General features: G+C 44.9%; 1 protein-coding gene across 1 annotated transcript; it reads right to left on the bottom strand.

Annotated features, from left to right (window-relative positions):
• Positions 1–27,180, bottom strand: LOC144753871 (gastrin/cholecystokinin-like peptide). Its single transcript, XM_078641411.1, has 3 exons — positions 27,132–27,180; positions 21,757–21,981; positions 1–338 (listed from the first exon to the last, which is right to left on the bottom strand). The coding sequence occupies exons 2-3, from the start codon at positions 21,977–21,979 to the stop codon at positions 223–225; spliced, it is 339 nt and encodes a 112-aa protein (XP_078497537.1). The 5' UTR covers positions 21,980–21,981; positions 27,132–27,180; the 3' UTR covers positions 1–222.

Genomic DNA, 27,180 nt, shown 5'->3' on the forward strand with positions numbered 1-27,180 from the left:
TTACATGAAAATAGTTTATTACAATAATTGATTCCAAATCAACAAAAAAGTAGTTGTGAATTTTTGCAAATTATTTTCATCTTTTCATTCAGTTGGACTTGTAAACCACTGAGGACAATTTGGGTTTGGCAGTTCAACCAGACACTAAAACCATGACTCTGGGCTCTTCTGAAATGGCAACAAGACACAACTGTACACATTCTGGCCAAAGAGCTGCCTCTTTCAGGAGCTTTGCAGCAGGTCGTCCACGCTCCTGCGGCCGAAGTCCATCCATCCTTCGTAGTCCCTGTCGTGCATCGGGTGCCAGGGACCCATCTCATGGTCCTTGTTAGAGAGATCTGTGAAAAGACAGATGATAACACTGAGTGTCCTACACACACATCTGATATTAATTGTCAAATATTTGAAGCATGGCTGTTGATGGAGATTTGAATAATGGTCATCGTGTGTTAATGTAGCGATATTGGGTGGTGCCACCGTCGTAACTCCATCTAAATCCTATCAAGCACACCCAATTTCTGTCCACTGTTATAGGTGAACTGCAGTGTTGTGTGTGTATGTGGTGGTTGTGACTCGCATACCTCCGCGGTGCCCAATTACTTATACCTCTACCCACCTGTCTATGACTGCAAATCAAGAGAATGAAGTAGGATTTGGCTTGTACTTAGAAAAACAAGTTATGACTACTGCGCCACCCGACATCTTTACGTTAATACGTGATAGCTATGTGTGTTATCAGATCACGCACCATGATGTAACACTTTTTCATATTTTAAATGCAGTTATAATATATTTCTTGTCTAAATAATTGTAGCAGTTATATTTTTATACCTGAAGCCACAGTATGCTCTGAATTATGCATTCAACCACGTTACTGAAAGAAGATTTTTGATGTTGTTGTTCTTCTTCTTAAAAACTCAATAAAAGCACATTTAACAAAGGTGCATAAAGCGCTACATGCTCACCTACAAATCATCCAGGTACTCGTATTGCCAATCATAGTACGACCAGAAAGGGAGCAAGAACAAAACAGCAACGACAGGAAATGCTTAATGCCACAATTGCTAACCACTGGGAATTCGCAACATTCCATTATTTTGTATCTCATTTGTGCCCTAACTATGCAAATTAGTCATGACCTTCCCCTAAAGGAGCAGTGCACCCTCAATTGTCAGGCCATTGCCCCTTTGCATGAGAACAGGGGCAACCCACAACAGATATTGGCTTCCTTATGCCTCATAGTTCTCATTGTTGCCTGTCTGAGTTGCCCGAAGTGGCGTGTGTGCCTAGATATGGATCCCAAGTTGCCACACTTTGCTTGTACGCATAAGCTCACTCTCACTGATGCTCATGCAGCAAGCAAGTCAAGAATTACAGGCTTTAAATCTATGAAATCCTACAGAGAGAATACGAGCTCCGACCCACTTCGAGATATAAATACATACAACTTCACCATGCATGAAGAGTTGAAGGAGTAAATCGAATGAGGTCCCAGATAGCAGGCCTATAGAAGATCAGCCACAGCAAGAAGAAATCAACAGGCAGGGAGTCTCACGAATTTTCCTCGCCATAAATAACAATAAACCAGATACACTGCTTTAATGGAAGACCTAGCCTGGGAGACCTAGCCTGGGAGGAGGCGCTGAGGCACCCTAGATAGGTAGAGATTTAAGACCAGCCTAATATTAATCCAACTAAAACTCTTTATAGAACTTACTATGGCCTCATAGATATGAATTTGTAATTTGCGCTGCTGGAGTGTCACAAAAAGTGTCGCTCCGGTGGCGTAAAGGGCTCGTACTTAAGCCCTGTTATTTGCACCTCCGGGAAATGGCAGAAGTAAGGTCTGAAACGCTACATCAAACAAGCTGTGTATTATGCACAAAACCAACTAAAGTAAAGATACCTACGGCCAGGTTTACTAAAATCTCATGCGACGCATTGCAGCAGGCAAAAAAGCTGCACTGTGTTGCGCGAGAAAAAGAGAGCAGGAGAGAGCCATATTTACAGAAATATGGCACACTCCTCCCCTCTCCCTAGTGCTGGCGCTGAAATTAGCTGCTGTGTGCCACACACACACTGATACACCACAGTGCGTGAGTCTAGCATACGGTTTATACTGGAAAGATAGCTTTCCAGTACAAAGTTCTAGGCTCAGACGAACTTTAAACTGTTTCCCACTGTGTATGTGTGCCGTACAGTGCAGCACAAAAGTCGGAAAAGAAAGGGGAAATAAAAGCATTTCTCCTTCATAGATCCTACTTGAAAAGGGCGCTATTCTCTGATGCTAAACCCTGTCTACTCTTTTAAGTAAGTATGGCTTAGCGTCAGAAACCTAGGGTGGTTCAATGGGAATGCCCATGCACCATACAGGGTACGCCCTCTTGGTGCTAAGTAATGCAAAGCATCGCTATGTGCTGTTTTGCTTTACTTTCAAGTGATTTTCCAGCGCTAAACAAGTTTAGTGCTGGAAAGTAAGGGCCTCATGTACAGAAAAAAATGCAGCCCAGCACCACAAACTATTTTGCTGTGCCGAGCTGCGTCATTTTAAAATGCTCAGGGATGCGTTATATTAACAGACGCATCCATGAAACTTTCCCCTGTGCTTGCGCACCATTGGCTGCCATGCGCCAGTGCAGTCACCCTTGTGGCATAGTGCAAGAATGCCTGCGTTTACGGGGATGATTGTTTTTGTGCAGGAAGTGACACCTTCATACACAAAACAATCATTGATGGCATTTTCCTCTTACTATGCACACACAGAAAGAAGAAAAAACAAGGAGAATTAGAAGTATTTCTCTTCGTTGCAGCACTCTTATGCCGCCCCCGGGGAGGCATAGGATTCTGACGCATTCCCAGCTTTACAAAACGTTGGCATGTCTGAAGTTCTATGGATGTTGTGCGGAAACACCCACAGCAACACCCATGGAATGCCCCTTTCACTCAAAGTAGTGCCTAAAAGCGGGGCCATATTTACAGGGCCATGAAAAGTCACGCAGGGTGACTTTACGTGGCCTTCTAAATACGGTCAGGCACACTGCGTCGCCGGTGCGTCACAAAAAGTGGCGCACCAGTGGCGCAATGGCCTTTTAATGAGGCCCTAAAAGGTTAAAAAGAAATTGCGTTGATTTGCACCACTGCAAGCCCTGCGTAAAATCTTAGTAAATCGACCCCTTAGTGGGACCTGACTGCCGTACAAGGCACCAGGTATTCCCCGGTGAGCCGGAAGGCTGGGGTGTGGTTTTCGACCAATGGGGCCATTTTGGTTAATGGGGACCTTTGTAACAAAAGCGTAGCAGCAGTGGTCTCGCCAAAAACCCATCAGGGCTGGATTGCTATCCCTGTCCGGCCATGCCCCTTAGTATGTCCCTCCAGATTCTTCCCACTCACTACACCCTCCTACAGCTAGGGTGTGAGATCCTGCGGCTGCTCGAAACGCTAGGCAAAAGTCCGTATTCGCCTTTTCAAGACAGGCTCTATTTTTTATTACATTTTATTAAATAGCCTTTGGTTAGAACTGCAGGTTTGTATAGATGATGCCACCCTGCTCTCTAGTGGGCAGCAATGTGTACTGCAGCTTAAAAAAAGTGCATTTATAGCGACAATTTGTAAGTGAAGCCTGCCAATTTATATAGCTGCATCAAGAGCGTAAAAAAAAAAAAGTTTGTTCACGTCTACAAATGAGGTGCCTATCAGAAGCCTCCTGATTTTTGATTTTTAGTAAAACAGAAGGAAGAGCAGTGGTTTGAACTTGTCAGAAGACCAAACTAAGTAGAGGCAGGGCTTAATTTGTAAAATATGAAGTGCAGGTGCTGAAATTTTTGTCGGAGGCCACACCCACTTTTTTGGCTCCACCCACTCCCTCCACTGCTATTTGCGGTCCGACACTGTGATGCTATAATGTGCTAGACATTTGGATATAATTATGAGAACCAGTTTAAGTGGTTATGTTGGGAGCCCAAAAACCCAGATGTATACAGAAGGCATGATCATCTATATAAAGTTATCAATCCAGGTTTTCAGTTGTTTCCTAGTGACATGGTATTATTACTCCAATATGCATATCGGGTACAGATAGGTTGAGCGAGGGTGTGGGGGATTATAATAACACTGTTCTTAACATGCCTGTTTTCCACAGATATTGTATGTTGCTGTGCCAATAAAGATTATACTAAAAAAAACTCATCCGGGTGAAGTATGCATTTGTGACGCCAAATTACTGAATTGAAAAACAAATGAATAGCAGAGATGCGGGCGGGGATGGCACAGGCAGTGGGGACAGAGGAAGACGTTGCACCCCTCTGCAGGGAGTATCAGTACTGGGGAGCATAGAATAGTGGTGAGTAGGCTTGGGAAGCTGCACTTGCAGAACACTAGCAGCATGTGGAGAGCGTGATCGGGCAGGCAGGGTATTAGCAGGACTTTTGAGGTCCGAAGTCAAGTTCCCAAAGTCACCGGCCGAACGGAACCGCCATTAGATCCCTGACTTGGGACTGGGAGATACTGAACTCAGTCACAGCTCACAGGTCAATGTTAAGTTAACTACTACATCACTGTCCTGGCCAGCGGAGGGACAGGCAGACTCACTGTTACACGACTACTTGGATGGCCACTGCCAGCCTACGTACTGACCCTTCCCAGTTTCATATCGATCCGCTGCTCTGTGCTGGCTGTGGATGACATGTATGACCAGATGGTGTGTGCAGCAAAAGTGCAAAACCCCCGTGCTGGACTGGGTTTCCAGTGGAGTTTTTCTCTGCAAATAATTTATAGCAACTCTCACTGCTCGCGCCCCAAAACTTCATCGAATCATGTATGGTAAAGTCAGAGGATGTGCCAGAGGGTGTCCGTGTCCTACCAGTGTGGCAGCCAGGATAGTGCAGGGTTTAGGCATGCACATGATGCACTGTTGCACTGACATGGTGCCGCAATCCTGGTCTAATCTAAATGAGAGGCCATAGGCGCAGCAGATATTTTTACCACGGTCAAATGCGCATTTAAGGACCCGGTTGCTGGCTAGCTGGCACCGCACCGCGGGAGTCAGCCGTTTCGGTAGGCACTACCAGTAGCACCCGATTGCGGGCGCCTGAGCCAGGCTTGTGCGGCGGCCAGCTGCTGGCGTGCAACACTGGAGGGCTTAAGTATGGAACAGAACTGGCGGGCAGGTAGAGTGTTACGGGAACAGAAGCGCACACCTCAAGCAGCTTATATTGGCACTGCTGCAGTACCTCAGCCCCTGAAACAACAATGACGTCTTACAGTCAGGAGTCACGCATATTACCCGGAGCTCTCCAGGCAGGTTGGCGTGCAAATCAGGGGTCAGAATCGAGCCAAGCAAGACGCAATGTCATCACGATATGATATCAGAATGGGTCAATTGAAAGCGGCGCGCGGACAGTCACTGAGGTCAGGGGGGCTCACATACATTCACATAATAATTGCGCTAAAAAGGAACTCTCTGTGCAGTACACTTTTAGAACTGTCATTTCAGGAAAAAAGGCAAGGTCATCTGCAGGTTACATCATAAGCATTTGTTTGTACAGTCTTTTCTATATTCCTACACAACTTTAGGTGTTTTTATCTGGATGGTGGTTAAATTGTTAACACGGCCTAATAAACAATGCAAAGTAAAAACTACCGTTTTGAAAACAATTACTGCGTTATTGCAATGCAATCACAGCACGCCAAGTCGAGCAGTGACACTGAATGCCAAAATACTTTATCGGAACAATTTCAATTTAATGATTATCATTTGAGATAGTCAGTATGTTGGCCATCCTGAAAACCGAATGGAGTAACAATAAGCTGGCTGGCTCGATGAATTCAGGCCCAATTTACACTAACTGACCTTTAGCAATTTCCAGTACTTTGGTACAACTCAAATACCAAAGGCCGACGATAGATTCATTTCTGCCTGTAAAAATACCTAGAAATCCATTAGGTTCCGTTCTGGCACCGTCGCAGACTCGCACCTCCTCCCACCTCCCCTCCCCTCCCCTCCCCCTCGTCCACCGGAATGAAAGAGAAACTGAACAAAGTGTGGGAGCTGATCGGGCCCCCTAAGCTTAACTTAAAACTGTAAGTCATTAGTGGTGCTCTGCTTAACTAACTTAATTTATTGTATTATCTTCAGTTCTTACCGTTATTCGTGGTGGGGCCAGTCGGCAGGCAGGCCAAGAGTCAGACACACACACTGCTAGCCACTAGGCTAGCTAGCTAGCTCAGCTCTGCTGTACTTTGCTGCGTGCTGCCTGCTTGCTACTAGCAGCAGGCCGCAGTCTGCAGTGCCAGCCCAGAAACTGGAGACACCGACCCCTGGCTGGCTGCAGCCGTGCCGGCCACCAGACCGTCACCGACCGACGTCACCTGCACTGCACAGCACAGCCCAGGGTCATCTCTGCCTCTGCCCTTCGGCGGCGTCGTCGTTGGTCGGGCTGGGGCCGCTGCGCGGCGCCGGGCTAATTTAGGATGATGACTTCTTGGCCAGTACTGCTCTCTTGGCGTGGGGAGCTGCCGCCTGCCGCTGTAAACTGCGCAGCGCGGTGGTTATGCTGGGGCGTGGCTAGCCTGTGGCAGCCTGCCTAAGCCAAAATGAAAAAAATCTGCGCGCGCTACCGCGCTCACGCACAGCCCCCCGCCTACCCCCATCAGAACCTCCAGCCCGGCACCACCTGGCAACTTCCGTTCGTTCCGAGGCCCCCTGGCCCGCCCACCTGCACCCTGTGTCAAACAGAAACTATCAACAACTCTGCAGCTGGCCGGCCGCCATGATGATGAAAAAATGATGAAACGAAAGTTAACTACTTCAATTTTCTCAGACACAGTCACACTGCATATATTATTTATTAAATATTCGCTGCCTTGAATCGCTTTGGAGTTGGCCTGGGCAGGGGCAGCTGAGGGTGCCTGCGCCTGGGTGCATTTCACGTCAGAGTCAGTGTCACAATTGCAGCTGCGGCTGACCAACTTGCAAGATGCAACCCCGGCCCGGTCCCAAACGCCGTGACGGTAACACAGTCAGTGACACATGATTGATGTTGATGAGACTACAGTGAATCGGAGTCGACGGCCGGCGGCGGGATATGAAAACACGCTGCAGGCTGCAGGGGGAGCCAGGCAATGAGGGCGGGCTGTGGCTGCACGTACAATAAAGAAAGTTATATTTATTTTTACAGTCAGCAGTCAAGATTCATAGACCCGGCCCGGATATTTAAGTGCCGGTGCTAAGCACCGGATAGCACCAGCACAAATTAAGCACTGAGAAGAGGGAATGGAGAAGAGGAACTTAGGAATAAGTCAAAGGCAGCAAAACGGAACATCAATTAGCTAAGAATAATTTTCGTTACCCAAAGCAGGACATCACATACTCATACATGCCAACCCTCCTGATTCAGGCAGGGGACTACTGATTCCAAGGCTGCACTCCTGCCTCCCGATTCCTGCATGCAAAAACCCGACTCCTGAGCGGGCTTCAGCCGACAGAGACGGGTTCTTGTGTGACTGGGAGTATGTACTGTTAGTAACCTGCTCCTGCAGGCCAGTGCACCACATTTTTGTCACGCTCTCTCTTTGTCTGCCATAGCGCTTACTCCGTGGTCCAAACAGGTAAGGAAAACATATATTTGCATCTCATATTCGATCCTGCAGCAGCACACTTGCAAGTCCCATGCATGCCAATCGACCCTATGCAGGCCGCAAAAGAAGTCAATGGGAGAAGTACATTCTCCCGATTCTTTTTTTAGAAAATCTCCCACTTTCGTCTTCTAAAATGTTGGTATATATGTTACTCTACCTGATCCATAAGGCAGATGTAAGACTAGTGAAGAACTGAAAATGTTCTCTCTTTCTCCTTCCTAATGTGTCTCGCTTTTTAGCTATCAGGCTTTTCATACATTTTAAAATGGTTACAGGGCTTCATGCATTTGTTGTTTTTATGCAATAATGTACTTTTTGATGCTGCAGATTTGGCACTGCTAGAAGATGTGCACTATTGCCTTCTTTTCCATTGGTGGCTTATTTAAACATTTCCTTTAAATATATATATTTTAAAGTGAGGATACACTTAAAGGCAGAATGGACCTAGTCTGACTGCAAATGGTAGCCAGAGTTCAATTTAAGGCCCCCTGCTTTTTTCTCAGGCCCTTCATGGAAGATGCCAGGAGTTAATCAAATCCAAAATGTTTCCCTGCATGCTTTTAGAACCCTTTTTTTACTCAGTTAAAGGCGTTTTCACCACCCACAAACACAGATCTGGCTCTGCACAGAATACACTTGCAAAATTTGCATTTCCAGCCACTTCGGTACTTTGGGGCAGATTTACAAGTCCCTTGCGGCATGTTTACGACATTGTTGTGTCACCTCTGTGACGCAGCGTAGTTGTAAACAATGCGCCACTATGCAACAGATTTACATGACGCATCTAGTGAGGTGCGTTACGTGGTAAAGCCCTGCGATGCGTTTTACCTGCATCAGGTATAATGTATACAGGGTGGGCGTTCCGTCGCAAGGAAGCCCCATAAAATTGACGCCGTGAAATCTGCAAGATTTCACTAAGTCACTTTTACATCCGTGCTGCGTCAAAACTCTGCGCCTGCTTGAAGCAGGCATATGGAGTGGCGCAGCATGTTAGGCATAGGGCACCCCTGAGCATTGCTGGACTTGTGTGGCACTTGGACACGACTCCCGCAATGCGCTGCCCTTACGCCAGAAGATGCGACATGCATCTGACTAACCTTGCACCATGATGCGTCGCATTGTAAATGCGATGCATCCGTGATGGGGCAAGGGTATTCCTGCGCGTTGCATCTTTACTGGCACATCCCTGCTAATATGCAGGAATGCGCCAGTCCTTGTAATTCTGCCCTTTTGTTTTTATAGCTTACTGATCATTTTGATAGCACCCATATCATGGTCTTTGTCTAAGTTCTGAGACCTGGCAATGCATGTACAGGTTTATTTAAGCATACCTGTGGTTGCACATTCTGTGTACCAAATTCAAACACATCTGTGCTGCCCATGTAGCCTACTAGGGACTTTGCCTGTTCAGTACTGTAACACAAAATATTGTGGCCCCCCGCAAAATGTATAAAGGGACCTTTAGTCTCCCACATCTCCTAGATATTCATTGTGCCTTGGGCTAATTGGGAGTCCTCTGAAGGGTTGAGGGGGCCCCCGGTGGGTGGGTACATCCCTGCACCTCAGGGGCCGCAGGGGCCTGCATCACGCCCCATGCTCATTTGCTAGTGGACACCACTGGGCTCCAACAAATTCAGGAGCTGGTTTATCAATCTTTCATGCAGTGCAACACAGCAAATCAGCTTCAGACCCTGCATGAAAGGGAAAAGGCAGGAATGCCCTGTATTTATTATTATATTATACGGCACATTCCGGTCCTTTACTAGCGCTGGCGCACTTTTGGCTGCCTATTGCCAATGGAGGTACCTTGGCATCATGATACTAGGCTGCCTGCATTGTAGGTTGGATTGTTTTTGTACAGGAAGTGACACCTTCCCGCACAAAAACAATTCTGAGAGACATTTTCCTCTTTCTATGTGTACTGCAGAATACAGCACATATAGACAGCGTAAGGAACTAAGAGAAATACAGACATTTCTGCTTGATACCCCTCACCAGGTGAGACATAACGTTTTAACGCATTACCAGGCACACCCCTAATGGTATATCTGTGAATGTGCCAAAACCCATGGGTGGATGCATGGGAACAACCATGCCCCACCCATGGAACTCCTCTCTGAGGCGGAGTGGCGCTCGGCAGCCTTGCTCTACTCTAGATCCATCAAGCCATGCAGAGCACACAAGGTGGCCTTTTCTGGCTTGATAAATCTTGGTAAGATTTTTTGTCGCCCCCTTGCATGACGCAATTGCAATGTAAAACTTGATAAATCTGGGCTTCAATGCTCTAGCTAGCAGCTTCATGGTTTCATGCCTTTCTTCTACTTCATCTTTAAATTCTACCTCCACAGCTAAGAATAATCATGCTATTAAACAGCTGGGGACTCACTACTTGCAAACAATCCTTGCTGCTTTCCTGTATGCTTCCTCCCTTTCAACTGAATGACTGGATGGAGCCTCAGTGGACATATAATTTGTTGTCTCTTGTACTTGACGCTACTGCTGAGCATCAATGGTGGACCTTCCACCTCAATCTCCCTCAGAAGTGGGATCCTGTACTTCTAAAGAAAACATGACTGCAGGATTCCTAATGACCTGATTTAGCTAGTGCTATACCTGAAACCTTTAAAGATAATTTTACAGACCAGAGCAATGTCACAAGAAGTGTGGCTGTTATTTTTAAAGACCATATATCTGACAGTGATATACCCTGTTCTGATGGTGTGATAACAAAATATTACGTCTAAATATCATTTGACAAATCATTGCGTAAGAACTGTTGTTTACAAAATATCACCCCATTGGAGTTAATAAAAGAAAATAATTGTGTAAATGATATTTGGGACACAAAAATTATGGCAGATATTTTTGCAATCATTTTTCTGTCATACAACCATTCTAGTGCCAACTTCCACTTTCAGCCGACACATACATTTACTATAGGGCATCGTCCACCTGATGCTAGCATTGTGGCCTGAAACTCATTCCTGGATGTATGTGGCCAGGTGTGTTAAAGCTTCAGCAGAGTTCCAATGCTGGGAGATTTCAACATACATGTGGATCTGTGGTCAGGTAATAGATCTCAAGGACTTCTAAAAGCTCTGGAAGCTGAGGGCTTCAACATGGGGGCGTAGGTGGGGCTAAGAGCACCATCCATATAAGGGCCTCCGCATTAGATCCGACTTTTTATGGGGAAGGCGAGGTTTCAGTATATAATGTTAATTCTCTGGGCTGGACAAATCAGTATGGCGAGCTCCTAAATGTTAAAAGTCTCAAAACATATCAATAATAAAAATAGTGACACTAGTGTTTAAGAAATTACAAAAGCAATTTATTCAAGAATCTGGAAACCAAATAATAAAAATAAAAAATCATGTGTTCAATTAGATGTTCTGCACTTTTAATCATGACTTTATTGTGATTTGCTTTTTTCTCAAACAGACCATAAGTATGGGTATGAAAAATAGAGTTTAGTATGAATGTGTTATGAATGTGTGTAGTTAGGATGTTATACTAAGTATGGTCTCTGTAAGACTTGATCTACTATGTGGTTTTTTTTATTTAAAAACAAAATTATGAATTCTTAAATAAATTGCTTTTGTATTTTCCTAAACACTAGTGTCACTATTTTTATTCTTGATATGTTTTGAGACTATTATTATTTTGAAGTTGCCCTAGATTATTTACAATATGTACAATATGTATTTCCCTGTCTAGGTGAACTTCACATTAGTACCAGGGGGCCCTTTTCTTTGCAATTGAGCTCCTAAATGTAAACATGGAAGCATGAACCCTTACCTATGACTGCCATCTATGGGGTAACATGAACCTGCATGAGATGAGGCAGACACTGTTGGAGAGATCAAACTAATAGCTCAGTCCTTCTGATCCTAAGAACATGCTGAATATACTGCCTTCTACGATGGATGAAGCTTTTAGAAAAAGGTAACCAGAACAAAATTATTACATGCGAAGCGAAATCCTTAAACTTGAACCTTTTCCTCCTCAGCTGTTTACCGTTGTGAAAATGTTCTTAAATTCCCACTGCCTCTCGAGTATGCTCCATTTTCTCAATTTTTTTGTAATTGTTTGTGGTTGATTTGTTCATATTCAAAGCTACTGGGTTCTATGAGAGCATCAAAATTAGCCATTTTCCTGAATATGCCCCTCTTTACTGCACCCCTAAGGACTGGTCCAAAAGGACATTCTTCTCACCATGGTGAATGAGGTCATCAACTCCAGGTTTCAGGCTCGTGAACATCTTTGTAGGCCTCACTCCTGAGATAGTTCCAGGTGCCTAGAAACCATGAATATGATGCCCTTCCTAAAAAAGCCTAGGCTTAGATTTACTAAAAAGTCACGCAATGCAACACAGCAAGAACACTCACTGCACTGCGTGGCAATGAGATGTCTACTAAGATATGATGCATTCCTGCTCTCTCCCTGCACTGGCGAACTGAGTGCTGCCTGGCACCAATGCAGGCCCCTTTGTACCGTGGTGCAAGGGTGCCTGAGTTACAGGCAGGATTGTTTATGTGCAGAAGGGAACATCTTCTTGCACAAAAACAATCCTCAGAGACATTGCCCTCTTTCTATGTAGAAATAGGAAAAACAAGGAAAAATAAATGTATTTCTCTTCGTTACACCTCTGTTGGGAAGGCATACCATTTTGAGGCATTTCCAGGTTTACTATTCTTAGAAAATTTGGGAGTGGGGCAAAATCCTTGTTTGATGCTTGGGAATGCCCACATGCAGCCAAGGTACGACTTCCTAATGCAGAGTCGTGCCTCGCCCTACTGTAGATTTACTAATTCACGCAGAGCCATCAAGGTGGCTTTACGTGGCTTAGTAAATCTGACTTAAGGGCTTGTGTTACCTTGCGTCACCTTGCAAGGGCAACACACGCCCTTAGCGATTCTGAGCCCTAGTTCCTACCCTGCTATAAGCTAAACACTTTCCTCCATGCACTTTGAAAGTTGTTGGAGAAGTTAGACGGCAAAATATCTGCAGCTTACTTGAAGATGCCAGTATTTTAGAGACTTGGCAGACAGGCATCCGCCCTAGACATGAATCAGAATTCACAATAGTCATGACGATGGATGGTGATGTGGCTATTCCGGAAGTGAGCAATGATGGTGGAATAATCGTGTTAGATCTCTCCACCACTTTTATCAAGGGAGACTACGGGCGTTGCTGTAGAGGATACAGTAAGTATGAATTAGAGATGTGGTGGTGCATTGGTTCACCTCCTTTCTAACTGATCAATTTCAGTCTGTCGCACTCCCCACGTTTAAATCATTGATATTGCGTAACATCGGTGTTCACACTCTTCCTGCCCTGATTAATTCTTTTGGGATCAAGGTCCGTCCTATGCAGACAACGCTCCCTTGATTGTCAGGATCTGGCCCCTTCATCGAGTTTGAAAGTTAGACCCTACTTAGCTATTATTTACCAGTGGACGGGGTACAATTATTGGACACTCAGCATAGGTAAAATGTAGGTTTTGCTCATATACGATTGTCTTGCATGCTGGGACAGCAGGTCGGTTGCCACTTGTTTGAGAGTTCTTCCATCTGCCAGCCCTGAGGCTAAATATTGAGTTACTGATTTTAGACCATGAAATGTTTAAGACATTGCAGAATAAATAGGTAGACAGGTGCTTGTTCTAATCCTTGACCTACTGATAAAAGGTCTCTCTTTTCTTCTAAAGAACACGCATGCCTTTGCAGTCACAGATACGTGCTGCCTTAAATCAACTACCACCACAGACAGTATTTTGGTCTGCCTGTATAGCTCCGGTTAGTTCTACAACAGGTCCAGTATTTTGCTGTTTAGAGATGACGAAAACCTCCACAAATTGGATCATGTGTTGGAGGCTGGGAGATATTGGCATTGAGAAGAGGATGCATTTTAAGTGCATCTGCATGGCTCATAAAGACTTCGATGACATGGAAAAATCTGATCAGGACAATGTACTGCAACTATCCCTTTCGGCTCATTCCCTACGCTCAGCAAATCTTCCGTTTTTGGACACATCTCACGTTAGAAATTCCTATACAGGAGGTTACCCATTCCGCCATTGGTGTCCCAAACTCTGAAACATTTTGTGACCAATGTAGAATTTTACAAACCAACCCATGCCTCGTTTGGGAGTGGGTTCCCAAACTTTCCAACTTTCCAATCAAAGTGTCTTGCAGTATGGCCTAGCTCATTAATATTCATGTGGTAGGTCGCAAATTGCTGCACACTCCGATTGGTGGCGATCAGAGGGATGTTGGCCAGCAAAGGTCAACAGACAACAATGTCTGTGATGGCCTTTAAATAAAGAAATTATTTTTGGGGAAAGTAGGCCACTTTCCCTAAAGGAAAGGTGGATGCCTTAAAAGAATTTTGGGAAAGGTTTCTTTGAGAACTGTAACTGCTTACCCTCCCTAAAATTTGTGTTTGGTCCCAAACCATTGATGCATGTGGACAGAAATTATTATTTTGAAAGACTGCCTAGCATATACAGTTTCAAATAACGATTCGTTTCTAAAATCATTTTAGGAGCCTGTAAAATGTTAGAGGCTCCTAAAATTGGCTCATTTTATTTGGAAAAACATGTTTGCGTCCCCAAACTCTGATTTAGTGTTTGTGACCGTAAAAACTTTTAGCACATCTGACCCTAAAAGTTGATGACAATTCTAATCCGCTAGTTCTTTTGAGTGTTTTTTTCACTGAAATATTTTTTAGTACTATGAAGCCTTTCAGGTACCCATTTGCTACAAGAAAGGAAATTAAAATAAAAAGTAAAATGAGCGCTAAACTTGCACCATTTCCAGCAGTTTGTGCTGCACCACTTCCAGCAGTTTGTGCTGTGTTGAGTTATTCTTATATCGCCAAAAAGGGTTCATCACAGCACTTAGAGATGGTAGGGCAGTGATTCATGTACCATATAAAAGTTATGTCCACTTTTTAGGTCGAGCATTCAAGACCTTTTGTATATAATCTAGTATATACTTTTCTTGTGGGCTTAACAACATCCCCTGCTTTTCTTTTGTTTGTTTCCATGTCCTTTAAAAATCATTGCTTGCTAGTGGTCAATCCTGACTCTTTGCCCCTCCATTTTCTGTTTTGTTAATCTCATGGAGCAGGGACCAAGTACTGTGGGGCAGATTTACAAGCCCCTTGCGCCACTTTTGCATCACTTTTAACATGGGAAAAGTGACGCAAAAGTGGTGCTAGGGGCTTGTACATCAGCCCCTGTATGTTTACGCTTTAGTTGTTTTTCTGTTGTTTGGGGAACTATGTAAATGGTTTTTTAATGTTTCCCTGTTTGTTTTACCGTTTTCCTGTGTTCAGCTTCAGCGCCCATAGCTGCTTGCATGTTAATGGAGAATTGGTCCCTCCCCTTCCTCCCATGTTGATGCATGCTTGCCACCACCTACCCATGTGTCGCTCCAACACAGCCTTTCCCATAATCATGCTGTGCCTGCTTCACGGTGAAGCGCTTCATGTTTAAACACGGCGGTCATGTGCCTTTCTTTTATCAGCATGGCACCCACTTCTCTGCCGCTATGCTTAGTGACTGTCCTTTATGTTTCATGAACTGCAGCAGCTGTGAAGTTGGTGCTATGTTGATAAAAGAAAGTTCACGCCCACTTCCTCCGACTTCACAACAGGACTGTTCAGCTTCGGCGCCCGTCTGTGCAATCCTCCCCCAGCTTCATGACGCAACTCACACAGGGAGTTGTAACTGGTGCGGGGCGCGGTGAGGTCACTGTAGTGCGATGCACCAAAAAAAGCAGCGGCCACCTCCGTTGGAAACGTTTAACTTCTGTGACACAAACACTGAGGGGCATATTATTAAGGGCTGGCGATAACAATATCGCCGCTTTAGCGTCCGTTTTTGGGTGAAAAGCGGCGATAATTTTATTGCTTTATTAACAAGGACAAGCGCATTTTTTCTTGCCTTTGCGCCCGGTTCCCTATCGCCTTGCATCGCTAATGAGATGCAAGGTAGGCGTGCCCTTACAACTACATTATAAAATATCGCTAACGGTGCTTCGCTGTATTTACAACTAAGCCCCGTGCGGTTTAGCGCTGATTTTTTCACGCTAACTGGGCCCTAACGCTGGAATTTAACGTCTGTTAAATTCCAGACTAAGGCATAACTAACATGGGGCGTGGATTGTGTGGCTAAGACCACAGGCCCTATCATCAAGGATATCTCCGTTTTCCATGGACCATCTCTGGAAAACCAGCGATGTTCCATGGAAAACACCGCTATCGCTGGAATAATTATTGCCATAGTGCTATACGTTGTTAATACAGCGCTAGCATGGCGATCATTTCCAGCGATAGCCAGCGATAAAAAATCTCACGCTAAGCGCGGCCAGCGATAATTATCGCTGCCGCTTGACAATATGCCCCCGAGTTAGTTATGTTATGTTATGTTAAAATACATTTATAAAGCGCACATACACCAGGGAGGTTTCTTGGCGCTACTAAGTTTAGAGCCCAAGTCCAGATGCGCAATTAGAAAGCCTGACAAAATAGCCAAGTTTTAAGATAACTTCTAAAACTGAGGAGAGTTGTACAGAGGCGTATTTCGGAGGGAAGAGAGCCAAAGCATGGGGGCCAGAATAGCAAACCTAGCACCGCCAGTACGCTTTAGACTGAAGGAGGGGGTAGACCTAAGTAGCTTGTGTGCTGAGCAAAAATTTCACGTGGGAACGTGCTTGTGAATCAAGTTGTTCACAAATTTAGGGCTTTTCCCATTGAGGGACTTAAAAATGAGGCACCGAACCTTGAAGGCGCAACGCTGGATTACTGGAAGCCAATGGAGTTGCTTCAGGAGGGGGGTAACATGAAGATGTCTGGGTTGATGAACAAGCAAACAGGCCACCTGGTTTTAAACCAATTGTAAATGTTTGGAAAGACAGAGGGGAATACCAAAGTAAAGTGAATTGGCGTACTCAATGTGAGACATAACCACAGCAAGATTCACCTGAATCTGAGCTTCGTAGGTAAGAAACCTGCAGATCTTTTTTATTTTCCTGAGTTGGAAGAAGCAGGTAGAGATCACTGACCCTATCTGAGGCTTCATCGTAAGGTCCTGGCTAATGATGACCCCCAGGCTCTGGGCCGAAGTCGATGGATAGGGAGGTTGGCCTAATTCCCTGGGCCAGAAGTGAGGGCCCCAGGGATTCTTAGTAATGCCGCCAGAAAGGACTAACTCCGTCTTGTCTGGATTGAGCTTAAGGTGATTGCTGTTCATCCACTGACTAATGAACTGCATGGTGGACTGGAAAATGTGGACCGACTCCGGGGAGTTACTGATAGGGAAGATGAGTTGAAAATCGTCTGCATAGTTGAAAGTGCAGACTTTGCGTTCTTTCAGGGCTCGGACAAGGGGGAGCAGGCACAAATTAAATAACAGGGGGGAGAGCGAGGAGACCTGGGGGACTCCAGAGGAGATGCTTACTCTGGGAGCGATCAACGGTGCTGTTCTAACTGCCTGCGACCGGTTCTCCAAAAAGGAGATAATCCAGCCAAGGGCAGGTCCCGTGATTCCCGCATCTCTGACACGATCGACCAAAGGATTATGGTCGACCATGTCAAAGGCCGTGGAGAGATCATGCAGGACAAGAGCCTGCGGAGATCCACCATCGACCTTGTCATGGAGAGGGTCTAAAACTGTCAGAATCACTGCCTCGGAGGAGTGAGCCAGGTGCAGCCCTGCCTTATTAGAATCAAGGAATTCAGATTCTTCCAGGAACTCAGTAAGGCATCTCGTGACATAGGTTTCTAGGACCTTTGCAAGGTAGGGAAGAAGAGAGATAGGCCGATAATTTGTAACCAATTGAGGATCAGCCCCTGGCTTCTTCAAGAGCAGAATGACAATGGCCTCCTTGAAGGTGGCGGGGACAGTGCCCTGGGATAGTGACTGATTCAGGAGATGAAGTGCAGGACTGGGAAGGGTAGTGAACATTTCTTTCAAAATGCTAGGAGGGCAGCAGTCAGTGGGAGAGCCCGTTTTGACCTTAGAAAGCAAGTCCGCAAAAGTAGGCTAGTTGATTCTTGGGAATTGCGTAAAGGTGCTGAGATTTTGGGTGGAGGTCAGACTAACCGGCAGATTATTACAGACTGGAATGCTGGCCTTTATTATTGCAATTTTATCGATGAAGAAGGAGTTCAAGGAATTACAGAAATTTTGAGAAGGGTCGGGTTTGATAGAGATTCTGTCAGGATTGGACAGCTCATTTACTATGGAGAAAATCTCTTTTGTATGATTAGAAGTAGACAGAATTTTTAAGGAGAAGTATGCTGCTTTGGCAGTCAAGATGGATTTTTTATAATTTTTCATGGTATTTATATAGAGACATTTGTCTTCGGGTAGATAGTTGCATCTCCAAGTTCTTTCCAGTTGCCGTAAGGCTAATTTCTGTTTTTTCAGCCCGTCAGAGAACCACTTATGAGGATCGTGACGGGGCATGTGCTTTCTTGAGAGGCACAAATGTATTGCTGGCGGCCAACAACCAGCTTGTAAGCTGTTCGTCAGCCTGGTTGATAGAAGAAGTGATAGGGGGAGAGAATTAGCAAGTGAATCAAGAAGTAATGTTTTCTCACATTTATTCCAATTTCTGCGGGTGCCTCCTCCTTGACAGGATGATTTAATAGAACAATTGTCAAGAATAGTAAATTTAATTATATGGTGGTCAGACCAGGTGCATGGCGATACTGATACGGGGGACCTAGCTATATTGACTGTCCAGATCTGATCAAGGATATGTCCCTTGATGTGAGTGGCCGTGGTAACTTGTTACACCAGGTTTGTCCAGAGAGTAGCTCACTGAGTTCGGCCGATTGGGGACCACCTGATGATTCATTGGCCCAATAGTTAAAGTCACCAATCAGCATGATCTTCCCATGAGTAGTGACTAGGGGCGCAACCTGTTCACCTAAAGAATGAGGTAACAGTGGCATCCTTTGAGCGGGCCTATAAAGCAGGACACACACCAACGGGGTCATAATCGGTTCAAATTCAAGTTTGAGCACTATATTGTCCACAGAGGGTAGATCTAGAGAGGAAAGCGTAGAGTATTTACAATCATGACGGGTAGTGATAGCTACTTCTCCGCCCACTTTTCCCTGAGGGCGGTTAGCTTGAATAATATGATAGTCAGAAGGGAGAGCAGCTAAGATGTCTGGGGAGGATTCCTGAGATAACCAGGTTTCCGTAAGCAAGAGGAAGTCTGGTTGCTCAAATTTGAGCAACAAGAAGATGTCTAATTGGTGCTTGACCAGTGAACGAGTATTGAGGTAGATGACAGAGAGCTTTCGAGTGCCATTGCGCTCTAAGGTCTGGGTAGAAGTTGCTCTTTGGAAGGTAGCTAATTCAGGGAATATTGTTCTAGGCAGCAAGATCCCCTGAGACTTTAAGCTGGAATAAGTCAGGGCGTTGAGAGTTGAGGGCAGTTTGTGCATTGTGGCACTGTAGAGGATTTTTTTTGGGGCATAGTGACAGGCCCCAGGCTCCGTACAGGCGCAGACGGGCGCAGACGGGCTTTCCTTTGGCGCGCCCACTGCGCGCGTCCACTGCGCTCCCGCGCTGCGAACGGCATTAAATAGCTGCTGGCAGCCTAAGCTCCGCCCGCACTGTTATTGGCTGGAAGAATCAGCTGATAGTAGCCGGTCCTGCCTCGCTCGTAAGTCAGCGGGTCACAGGGCTTTTGCACAGAGTTGTGTTTTTAAAAAAACATTCATTTCCATGATACAAATTAAAAAAGTGAGCACAACACAGATTCTAACATTAGAGCACAACGAGCTGGTGGATCATAAACAAAGTTTGTATTCATTCCTAGATGCGGTATCCTTTGTCTTCTTTTTTATAGGATTTACTGTGTGCTTGTACCAGATTGATCATGTCTTTTTGTATTTTTTAATGACCCCGCTCCCCAGCCATCGATTTGAATTTTTTTGCCTTTCCATTGTATTGTCTAACTGGCATTTTGATTGAACTCGGGAACATCGTCGCACCCCAAGCCTTTAGTGAGGGTGGCACAGAAAGGGAAAAAATAGCCCTGGAGCGAGCTAGGGAGGTCTCTTTGGATTGTTTGTATAGGGTTTAGTTGAATGGGAAGAGTGAGTGTGCGACAGACAGGCTGAGGGATGACATATATTGGCTGGGACAGTTGCCACGGGATGGGACAGAGAAGGTAAACAATGTTTTCAAGGTTTGCTGGGGAGACATCATTAATGACTGCGGCATTCAGGCCAGGGTCTCCCGTTCACCTATTTTTAAAAGTATGCGCGGTGCCATGGTGGACTGTGTGTTTGGTAATGGGTGGGACAGTGGTTCACGCCCCCTACCCAAAAAGAGAAAACCCTGCGGGGAAGCATAATGCTGGAGAGGGGTGGACATGTGCGAGATGATAGAGGTAACACACTTCAAATTATCATAGCTTTTTGAGACGATCAGTAGGGACTTTAGCAGTCGTCGGAGGTAGTAAGCACTACGTGCCTCATTTATGAACAGTGACGCATCTCTGCCTGAAAACAGCAATGCGTCACTTTTCACTGCGCCCTCCTTGCGACACCAATGATGCGTCATATTTACAGTATGACGCATCATGGCGCAAGGAGTTACAGATACGTCAGTGTTTCTGACGTATCTGTATGTCGCAAAAGTGACGCATTGCTGGAGTGTGTCACAAAAGTGACGCAATTCCAGCAATGTGTCCTTTCACAAGGGGCAAGCCCTATGTGAAAGGGCCTGCGTCAGTCTTACGCCTGCTGTGAGGCAGGCATAAGAAATTGATGCATTTGTGTCCTAGAAGTGGCGCAGTGAAATCTTATAGATTCCACTGCGTCACTTCTATGACTCTTTCTTGCGTCAGAACGCCCCCCCTGCATACATTATACCTGGCGTAGGTATAATGTAGTGCAGGGGTTTACAAAGTGACGCATCTAGGTAGATGCGTCACTTTGTAAATATGGTACAACAAGGCACATTTTTTACGCTGCTGGTGCGTCACAAAAAGCGACGCACCAGCGACGTAAATGTGACGCACACCCTCATAAATGAGGCCCTATATATATACACAATTTCATTTTTAATAGTCGCCATCTTTTTTTAAACTTTCCACAAAAATATATTTGTGCCTGGAAGCGCCATGCTTGGGTATTAAAAGTGAACTTTTTTTTAGCAGCAGGCGCTTCTGAGTGTTTAATGAAAGTATTCCCCTGCATCTTGTCACAAATGTTACTTCTGTTCTAGTATTTCAGTAAAGCACTACACCAAAGGCCAGGCAACCATCCCTTTTGACATAATTATATTGTGTGAATCATGCATGATGTATACGTTAGCGTTGAGGGCTCATTGCTACAGCCGTGTTGGTAATATGGGTGGAGATCCAGTTGGCAAGGTACAGGAGCTGCTGAGAGGGTACTGCGCAGGATGGACAATGGAAATGTACAACACCAGCAGGCACTGGTCGATGGGGACTGTAGTGGGAGTGGCTGTTTACCTTCTCAAAACTCTCACGGCTTCCCGGAGGACTCCTCTAGGGCCATCTCACTAGGACTGCATCACTACTCGTCTTTTCTCACCATCTCTCCCTTTCTGTGGCACAACAGGCATTCTCCTCACATGGAATGGAAACAGCCCCCTCTCTGTGTTTCTTACCTCCTCACACAACACACTCCTCTCTTCACCGCACACACATCAACAACCCACCCCTCCTCTAACCACAGCGCTTCATAGATTGCTGATACTTGCCAAAGCCATGGCATAGCCCACCTCTAACTATTACACCCACAATGCAAGCTCCACACTCTGCACATGCATTCCCAGCCACTGCCCACCCACCGCCCTGAACATAACTGGCACTGGCAGTCCTTGCCAACAACGCATCTCCATCAAGCCACAACCTCTGTTGTCTCCCCTGAAGTTTACTTGTACAAAAAAAACACTTTAAATAAGTACTTCTCAATGCAGTTCTATAATAAGCCTATTGGTGTCAAAGCGTCCACATTAAAAACCGTAGAGGTTGTAGCACCCAGGATAACGTGTTGAATGGCTAAAAACGTATAAGGTCCCAAAGGCGAAACTTATTGGCTATGCCAATGCTTGTGACTTACCTGCTAATGCATTGGGGAAGGCCTGGAGCAGGAAATGCCGCTCCTCCGGGGAAAGGGAATTCAGCAGGTCCCTCCGGCTCAGCTCGGAACTGGCCGCGCTCCTCCTCAAGTCTCTCTGGGACGAGGCCATGTCCAACATTTGGGAGTCTGGCATCATGGGCATGGCGAGGCAGCCGGCTGCGAGGACAGTCAGCAGGACAGTGAAGGACAGCTGGGTGGCCATTTCTGCAAAGAGATAAAAGGCAAGCTTAATTAATGTGGGGAAAAAAAGATGTTTGCACCTGATTTCAGATTATGAGTTGCGTAGTAATTATGCGTCGTCAGATATACATGGACAAATATGCAGTTCGGGATAAGGAAACACTTCCGGCTTTACATTGTATTGAAACAAAGGGCTTGATTTAGAGTTTGGCAGAAGGGTTTCTCCACCCTTATTATTCATCCATTCTTCTGTGTCTACATCCTCTTTTCCTTTATTCTCCTCAGTCGTCCATCCATGCGTCCGCCCGCCCATCCGTCCGTCCGTCCATCCCACCATACCTCCTCCCATCTCTCCCTTTTCTGCATTCTTCTCCAATTTCCTTCCGCAACCCCAGCTGAATGAACTATTGCCTTCCAAAAGTATCTATGAGCTCCTGTTTGGGGTCAATATCAGAGCAGGCCATCATTAAATCTCCCGCCATACCCCTTGCCGTCCAGTCCTTTCCTACCCAGAATCTCTAGTATGTTTTCTCGACATGGTGTAAGTCAATTTCTGAAATGTGAGTATTAACAGTTCATTATTATGCATGAAAATCCTAGGCTGACCTGCCTCATGGTCTGGGTTTGTTTTCGTTTTCGACTACAGCTCTAATGCGGATTGTAATATTAGAAAACAATAAAATCACATTAAAAACGGGACATATATTTGCCATGAAATCTTACAGCCTGATTCATCATTCTCCCGTTTTGCGAGCCCCTAATAGCGATTCATAACGAATCGCTATTAAGGACTTGCAAAACGGGATTCATGTAGAAATTACATAAAGAAATGCGATTCCTACACATTCCTTATTTGCGATTAGCAAATTGCTAATCGCAAATAAGGAATAACTCCCCATTCATTCCTATGGGCCAAAAGGCCGATAGGAATGAATGGGGAGTATTCCTTATTTGCGATTAGCAATTTGCTAATCGCAAATTAGATAGCGATTTAAAGGGTGCCAGGGGTGTCCAACGGACACCCTGTAGCACCCCTTAAATGCAAATTGAAACAGGTGTTGCGCACACACATGTCCAAAGGACATGTGTGTGTGCAACATGCAACTTAGAAAAATGCTTTTAAAAGCATTTTTCTAAGTTTTCGCTATTTACCACGAGGTTTGACCTCGCGGTAAATAGCGGGCCGAAATTGCGAATTCGCAATTTTTAAATGGATGATGAATTGCATTTAAGGAATCTCAAATAGAGATTCCTTAAATGTAATTCCTCGCAAAATAGCGAAATCGCTATTACCGATTTTTGCATTTGGGATGATGAATCCCAAATGCAAAAATAGCGCTCGCAAAGGGCCAGATTCTCAGAATCTGGCCCTTTGCGAGCCGATTTCGGCTTGATGAATCAGGCTGTAAGTTCGGTCAGGACTGGGGTCAAACTGAGATTTGGAGATTTCCAAAGAGACCGAGAAAGGGGACTCTTTTATATTTGCAACTATTTTCTTCCTCGCTTCTTTCTATGGAAACAGAAGGACCAATGGGCCATCTAGTCTGCCTGTTTCTGAATGTATGGATGTTGTTGTATATATCTATGTGGATTTATATAGCACAACCCTAGCTACAAAGCTACAGAGCACATCCTCTGTAACCCGGCAGTTACCTTCGTCATCCTTGCACACTCCTGTGTATTTCTGTAAATCAGTTTCTCCAGCGCAGGCTGTCTTTGGCATGGGTCTTGCTTTCAGCTTTGTATGATGTCTGAAGCCTCCAGGACTCTATTTCAGATACGGCCTTCAATTAAATAAACTAGTGCATTGTGGGCGTTGTGGTCTTAATTACATTCCATTGTTCATTGCGTTCTAAGGCACAATGGTTTGTACACTTCCCCACCATGTTTAGTCCCATCTCATTTTGGGGGGGGGGGTGTTGCAGTGATGTCATCACACATGCAGTGTACTGTGCTGCAACTTGTCGGAGTTTGAGGAAGTTGCGAAGTAAGTCGGGGAGAAATTAAGGAATTGATTGAGAGAGGGGATGGAGTCTAAGAGGGTGTCGTGGGGCAATGCATTTCGATGGTGGATATGTTTTAAAGTGTGGCCACTGATGAAAGACACAATGAAGGAAGATGGGAGAGCTGGAAGAATTTATTTCACGCACCTTTACCACTAACATGCACTCGGGCGGTGGTGGAATAACCAGTGATTTCCAGCGGCTTGAACATGATTAATTTACTTCCATAGAATTACCCCCTGATGAAGGCACGTTAAATGCCGAAATGCATTAGGAAGGAAAAAGACTGAACATACATGTTTACCATGAAGAATAATGCATTATGGGAGTTGAAGTTTTATAATGCCAAATACATGGAATATGAATGTTTGAATCTCAAACAAAAGGAATATTCAATCGTTTGGTGTGCATTTAACACATCGATATGAATAAACAACACTAATCAAGAAACAAAAACGCAATGAGTTTTTATTGAATATAGCTGGGAATCCAGCACCCACTAAGCCTGTGCCTAGGGAGACAGACCAGGGGGTCCTGTGCCTGCAACTTTAAAATTGTACATTGTCACACTCCTGAGTGGGGAGTGATTCCCGGGAGCACGGCATACTATTAAAGACAGGAGACAACACAGCGGTGCACGACCACTACGTATAGACCTGGAAGAAGGACACCTAGAAGAAAGGGACAAAGTGGTAGGGGAAGGAAGAACTGACAGAGGGAGGAAGAATAAATAGAGAGTAAAAGAAGGGCGAAGGTAACAGAGGGTCGATAGAGGGGGATAAGAAAACTGTACAGTAGAGTACAGCTTGAAGTATGGGCAGGTGCGGACGTTTTGATGGGTACCAGCAGCTATGCTCTCTCAATAACTTACACTGACACTTGCTGCTTGTATGCCCCTTCGTGCTTTACTTCAACAAAAAAAGGGGTAACCCTGTGTCCCTCAGAACCTGGGTATGCGTGATTAACAACAAAATTGGTTCTGTCGGGTGAACGCTAATATTGCTTTAAAGGAAGGCTGGAAAAGCTCAGAACACAAACACAAAAACCTCTCTCTGAGAAACACGTTGTTTATATAGTAAAAGCTGGGAACACAAAACACGGTAATTACTTCATTCCGTTTTCGGTTCAGTATTCTTAAAACATATTATTTGTGACTGTTGTGAACATAGTGACTAGTGCAAACCATATAGTGACACTTATATACAAATATATACAGTTGGGGGACGGGGAAGGGACAATGTTTTTTGTTGGAGGGCCAGTATTGTAAGGTTAGAATTCCAAGGAAACTGATGGTTAATGTCCAAGTTCCTGGTGGTATCTTGGCCAAGTAAAAGCGTCGACGTTTCGACCCTATTGCGCCCCAATTGGTGGTCGCGGCGGGTCTTTATCAAGACAAGGGGTTGAGGACCTGGAAAGGAAGGGAACGAGGTATCAGAGAGGGTTGTGTGTAGTTACTTTGTCATAAGTAACAAACATGCAGATTTACTCACGGGTGGGTCTGGGTTTCCAAGGGAAGCTGGTCAGTCGACCTGGAAGGGGGATGAAACTAATTTCAGCCCTTATATAACTGAACAAGATCGAGCTTCTATTTAAGGTGTGCCTAAGTGAATATTTAAGCGTAGGCAATATTTGGTATGCTCAAGTGATTAGTGTAGGGACAGATTACCCTGGGACAGGTCTGCAAGGTGGTAGGACCGGTTGCTTACCCTCGGTTCTGCGATCTAAGATAGTAATGCTGGCGGCTCGAGCAGTGTCAAAGCGCCATCAGAGCTGTCAGGGTAAAGCTCGAGCAGAGTGAGCCCGGGAAACCTGGGACGATAAGTATGCTTGTTGCTAAGCAGAAGCTCGATCTTGTTCAGTTATATAAGGTCTGAAATTAGTTTCATCCCCCTTCCAGGTAGACTTAACAGCTTCCCTTGGAAACTCAGACCCACCCGTGAGTAAATCTGCATGTTTGTTACTTATGACAAAGTAACTACACACAACCCTCTCTGATACCTCGTTCCCTTCCTTTCCAGGTCCTCAACCCCTTGTCTTGATAAAGACCCGCCGCGACCACCAATTGGGGCGCAATAGGGTCGAAACGTCGACGCTTTTACTTGGCCAAGATACCACCAGGAACTTGGACATTAACCATCAGTTTCCTTGGAATTCTAACCTTACAATACTGGCCCTCCAACAAAAAACATTGTCCCTTCCCCGTCCCCCAACTGTATATATTTGTATATAAGTGTCACTATATGCTTTGCACTAGTCACTATGTTCACAACAGTCACAAATAATATGTTTTAAGAATACTGAACCGAAAACGGAATGAAGTAATTACCGTGTTTTGTGTTCCCAGCTTTTACTATATAAAAAACGTGTTTCTCAGAGAGAGGTTTTTGTGTTTGTGTTCTGAGCTTTTCCAGCCTTTCTTTAAAGCAATATCAGCGTTCATCCTTCGTGCTTTACAGCACCAACAGGCAATATCAAAACAATTACCTAATTAATGCTCTTTGGAAGAAATAAAGGGGAAATTGCAAGTTTGTAAAAAAACACAACGACTAAGTTCGAACAGCTAAAACTGTAGAGAGTGAAAATAAAAATTAAACCACAACGAGAAAAGAATGAAAAGACTACAAAGGACAGCACAGAAAAGATAGCACAACAGAACCAAACATAAATTTGATGTAAAGGTTTCCATTCCGTTACCATACACAAAGTGAGAATTAGCTACACAGAAATGACCTTTTTTGCCAAAGGAAGCAGTGAATATTCATTTTTATCAATAAGTCAATTTAAAGCTGTTTCGGAAGTGATACAAACAGCAGTGAACGGGCTTAAGTATTGCGTTATGTTATGTGATATTTGTCATACTGGATTTGTAAAAGAGCTAAATAACAAGCAATGTTCTAATTAACATTTGTTAGTGGCTAAATTACTGACTGAGGAATCTGGCGGCTTCAATTCTAATCCCAGCTCTCCCACTGGACTTAAATGCGTTATCCTGGGCAAATCGCAAATTCTCCCTGTGCCTCAGTTCCCCTAAATAGTTCATTCCTGGGCACCAGTGAATGGGCTGAACTCAGTATTAAGAACTGTACTTAAAACGCTGCTGCTGGAGCTTGTTGCCACCTCTACGGATCTGCCTGAGAGCTCTTCGCGGGAAAGGCGGTGAAAGCTTCTTACCTGCTAGTTTCTGGTCTGTGCTGCTGCTAGCTGTTAACGGTGAGTAGCC

The sequence above is a fragment of the Lissotriton helveticus genome, chromosome 5_1, assembly GCF_964261635.1.
Source record: "Lissotriton helveticus chromosome 5_1, aLisHel1.1, whole genome shotgun sequence".
NCBI lineage: Eukaryota > Metazoa > Chordata > Amphibia > Caudata > Salamandridae > Lissotriton > Lissotriton helveticus.